Here is a 3653-nt window from a genome sequence, read left to right as displayed (position 1 = left end):
AATTTGTCCCAAAGCTGCTAAAGCAAAAATCATGATAAAACATTCTGCTTTCCTTTATAACCCACCACTGCAAAAACAAAAACAAAAACTCCGTAGGAAAAAAATGGTTTTGTACATGGGAGGAAACAATATAAATTCAAAACTTACAGATAAGGGTTAGTTCTATCACTCATCTCTTTAAAAAGTTTATACAAATATCCAGTCAACACCAACAGGGTTATCTCCCTTGAAATGTTATCTATACGGATTTCCAAGTCGATCACAGGGCTGTATACTGTCTTGGAATGTCCTCAGAAGGCTCCGTCATTGAGCAGGTAACAGAGTAAAAACCTCAGAGTCCTTTCTTTCAAATGTAAGAGGGGAAGACAGGGATAGAAGAAACTATTCAAACTTCATCTTCTTTCCTTGTGGCTTGTGGTCTCCTCCTCCTCTGCCTCCTCAGAAGCCTGCTCACCCTCCAAAGCCTCCCCAGCCTCGGCCTCCAAATCCACCTCGGCCGCCACCTCGGCCTCCTGCTCGGCCACCGAAGCCACCTCTGCCTCCTCCTCGGCCACCGAAGCCACCTTCACCCTTAGGCTTGGCCCAGTCCAAAGTAACTTTGTTTCCATCGATTTCGCCATCTTCCATGGCCTCCTTGACAGCTTTGGCCTCTTCCTCACTGTTGAAGTCTACAAAACCAAACCCCTTAGAGGATCCAGCCTCCCGGTCAGTGACTATCCTTGCACGAATAGAGCTGTCAAACGACTCCTTTCCTGTCTCTTCTGTAGTATCCTCAGATAGACCTTTGACAAACAGAGTTTTGGATGGCTGGCTTCTTGCATTAGGTTGTCCCCTGGGTCCTTGCAACTCCAGCCTTATGGCTCTGCCCTCAATTTCCCTTTTATTACATGAATTTAAAGCTTCTTTAGCATCTTCAAATGATGCAAATTCTATAAATGCATACCCTTTAGATTTGCCATTTTGATTCTGGGGCACTTTGATAAACGTTGCCTTCTCAAATACTTCCTGAAGAGTTTCTTCCATTGCACTATAGGAGAGGTTGCTTAAAACCAGGGTTTTTGATTCACCAGTCCAAGTGCTATTCTTTCCACCTCTATAGTCTTGACTTTGACCTTTCTCTCCAGTATAGTACAGGGAAATGGATCGCCCATCTATCTCTGTTCCCTGCTTTTCTTCCAAGGTTTTCTCTGCATCAGCTTCTGTCCTAGATTCAATATAAGCAATCCCTTTACACTTTCCATCCTTGCTGACTAATCTGATCTCCACAGTATCTTCAAACACTTCTTTTAATTCTTCCTGAGTAACTTTATAAGGAAGATTTTTAGCCAAAAGTGTTCTCGCATCTTGTTCTTTCTTACTGTCTTTCCCCTTTGGTTTTTCTAGTTTAATTTCATTGCCAAAGACTTTTAAACCAGTGAGTTCCAAGGCTTGTTCCAGGTCTTCAGCAGGTTCAAAATCCACATAGCCAAACTTCCTAGACACACCAATTCTGACATCAACAACTGCAAGATCATTTTTTGCAAAAAGGTCACTAAAACCCGTTTTCATTTCAGGAGCAGATTTACTGAAGTTCAGGTTTCCAACAAAGAGATTGAAAGATGTAGTTGGTTCTGTAGCTTCCACTTTCTGTTTCTTGGCTTCGGGAGCTGCTTTTTGTTTGGCCATTTCCTTCGTTCGCTTTCCAGGTGCTTCTTTGACAAGTTCTTCCTCCTCGTCCTCCTCCTCGTCGTCCTCCTCCTCATCATCCTCCTCGTCATCCTCCTCATCTTCATCTTCAGCAGTGCTCTTTGCCTTCACAGGAGCAGCTTTTGCTGGAGATTTCTTTCCTTTGGCTGGTGCAGTCTCCATGGCTTCTTCTTCAGAGTCATCTTCGTCATCCTCATCATCCTCATCATCGTCTTCATCGTCATCCTCATCCTCGTCATCCGAGGCAGGAGCAGCAGCTGCTTTCATCACCGCGGGCTCGAATTCATCCTCCTCCTCCTCTTCATCCTCCTCCTCCTACTCTTCACTGTCATCTTCATCTTCCTCATCACTGTCTTCCTTCTTGGCATTCTTGCCGTTCTTTGCTCCCTTGGCTGGAGCGGCTGCTCCCTTCTTACCAGGGGTTGCTACCAATGCTTTGCCTGGTGTGTGTCCCTTTTTGCCAGGTGTTGCTACTGCTTTGGCAGGTGTAACTGTCTTCTTGGCTGGCGTAGCGGCTGTCTTTTTGCCAGGGGTGACAACTGCTTTCTTTGCCGGTGTGGCAACTGCAACCTTTTTTGTTGGGGAAACCATCATCTTCTTTGCTGGAGTTGTGGTAGACTTTTTGCCTTTTTTCTGAGGAATAACAACCTCTTCTCCACTGCTATCATCCTCTTCATCTTCTGACATTTCCTCATCTTCACTATCTTCTTCTACCTCCTTTGGGGGAGGAGCCATTTTTTTGGGGTCACCTTGATTTTTACCGGCCTTTGCAAGCTTTACCATGATAGCGGCTTAGGACTGCGGAGTGTGTGGCGAGCGAGTGGCGCAGATGAGCCCAGAAGAAGTGAAGCAACGTCAATGGCGGCCGCTGATCGCAGAGCTCGTAAGTTTGGCTGCCAGCTAGAGCTCGAGACTCGACAATTCTTTTCTTAATTTTCTGTATCGTAATTAAAATCTATGACCTATACCAATTTTTATAAATATGTAATAATGGAATAAACTCAGAGTATTTAAATTATTATTCTTATTGATACATTTTGAGTCATCCATTTCTATAAAGAAAATTCAAATGTATTTTAACTAAATTCTATAAAATTTTACTGCATTCTTGTCCCCTCACTGGGATTGTGAGGCAGGTGTGGAGGTCTTTGCCTTCTTGGAGGTCACAGTTGATGAAGGAAAACATTACATAGGTAATCATGGGACTTCTGAATGCTACAACTGGGGGAAAACAGGCAACTGTAGGAGCATATGAAAATATGATTTAACTTAAACAGAAGAGCCATCACCTCATGACTTAGGAAATGGTCCATTGTGGCCAATAAACTTTTCCACTCACCAGAGTCAGAACTAACTCTTTCTACACAAACCAATTCAGCAGGGCAAGGGCCAACCTAGTTAGCACTATTGTTAATAGTCTGGAGCTATTGAAGTAGAAATTTTAGTTCCATTTTAGATCACTTGGCTTCCCGCAGGAGGACACTCTCCTCTCTCCCCACCCTACCCTGACTAGTTGCCCCGGTCTCCAGCAAAATGTGTAAAATGGAAACTGCATATAAGTATATGAATGAGTCGGCATAAACTCTCCTTCACTAGCAAGTCTAAGGAAAAGGTCCTGCTGATTGGGTCAGCAGCTGCATTTGCATGTGACTATGAAACCTATTATTACTCAGACAATACTTGGAAACATCCTTGAATGTAAATAAGAAGTTGAGATAGTGCCAGTTGTTTATTAAAATGCTTTTTAAATATTTGGAGTAAAGAAGTGATATTTCAAGGAGTCTAGAGCCAGAATTATGTATATTAAAAGCCATATTAAACTTTTCAAAACTATTCTGCTAAGCAAGAAAATGAAGGTAGACAGGTTTTAATAAAAGCTTTTAGAATGGGCAATCAGAGTATTCCTTACAAATGGCAATCAAAAATATCTGTAGATTGAATGAATTACTGCAGAGCTGAATCAGTGG

The 3653-nt window shown here is 42.8% G+C and overlaps 1 protein-coding gene across 1 annotated transcript; it reads right to left on the bottom strand.

Annotated features, from left to right (window-relative positions):
* Nucleotides 1–381: 381 nt before the first annotated feature.
* On the bottom strand, nt 382–2592 carry LOC307176134 (nucleolin-like; the record flags this gene model as incomplete). Its single annotated transcript, XM_079901941.1, is given in 4 exon segments — nt 382–438; nt 442–450; nt 454–2001; nt 2005–2592. Coding segments are annotated over 4 exon segments (2079 nt in total). The 5' UTR covers nt 2470–2592.
* Between the last annotated feature and the right edge of the window lie 1061 nt (nt 2593–3653).

Source organism: Stenella coeruleoalba (assembly GCF_951394435.1).
Source record: "Stenella coeruleoalba genome assembly, chromosome: 17".
Taxonomy (NCBI): Eukaryota; Metazoa; Chordata; class Mammalia; order Artiodactyla; family Delphinidae; genus Stenella; species Stenella coeruleoalba.
Note: the sequence above shows the minus strand (reverse complement) of the source record. Positions and strands in the feature narration are given on the sequence as shown.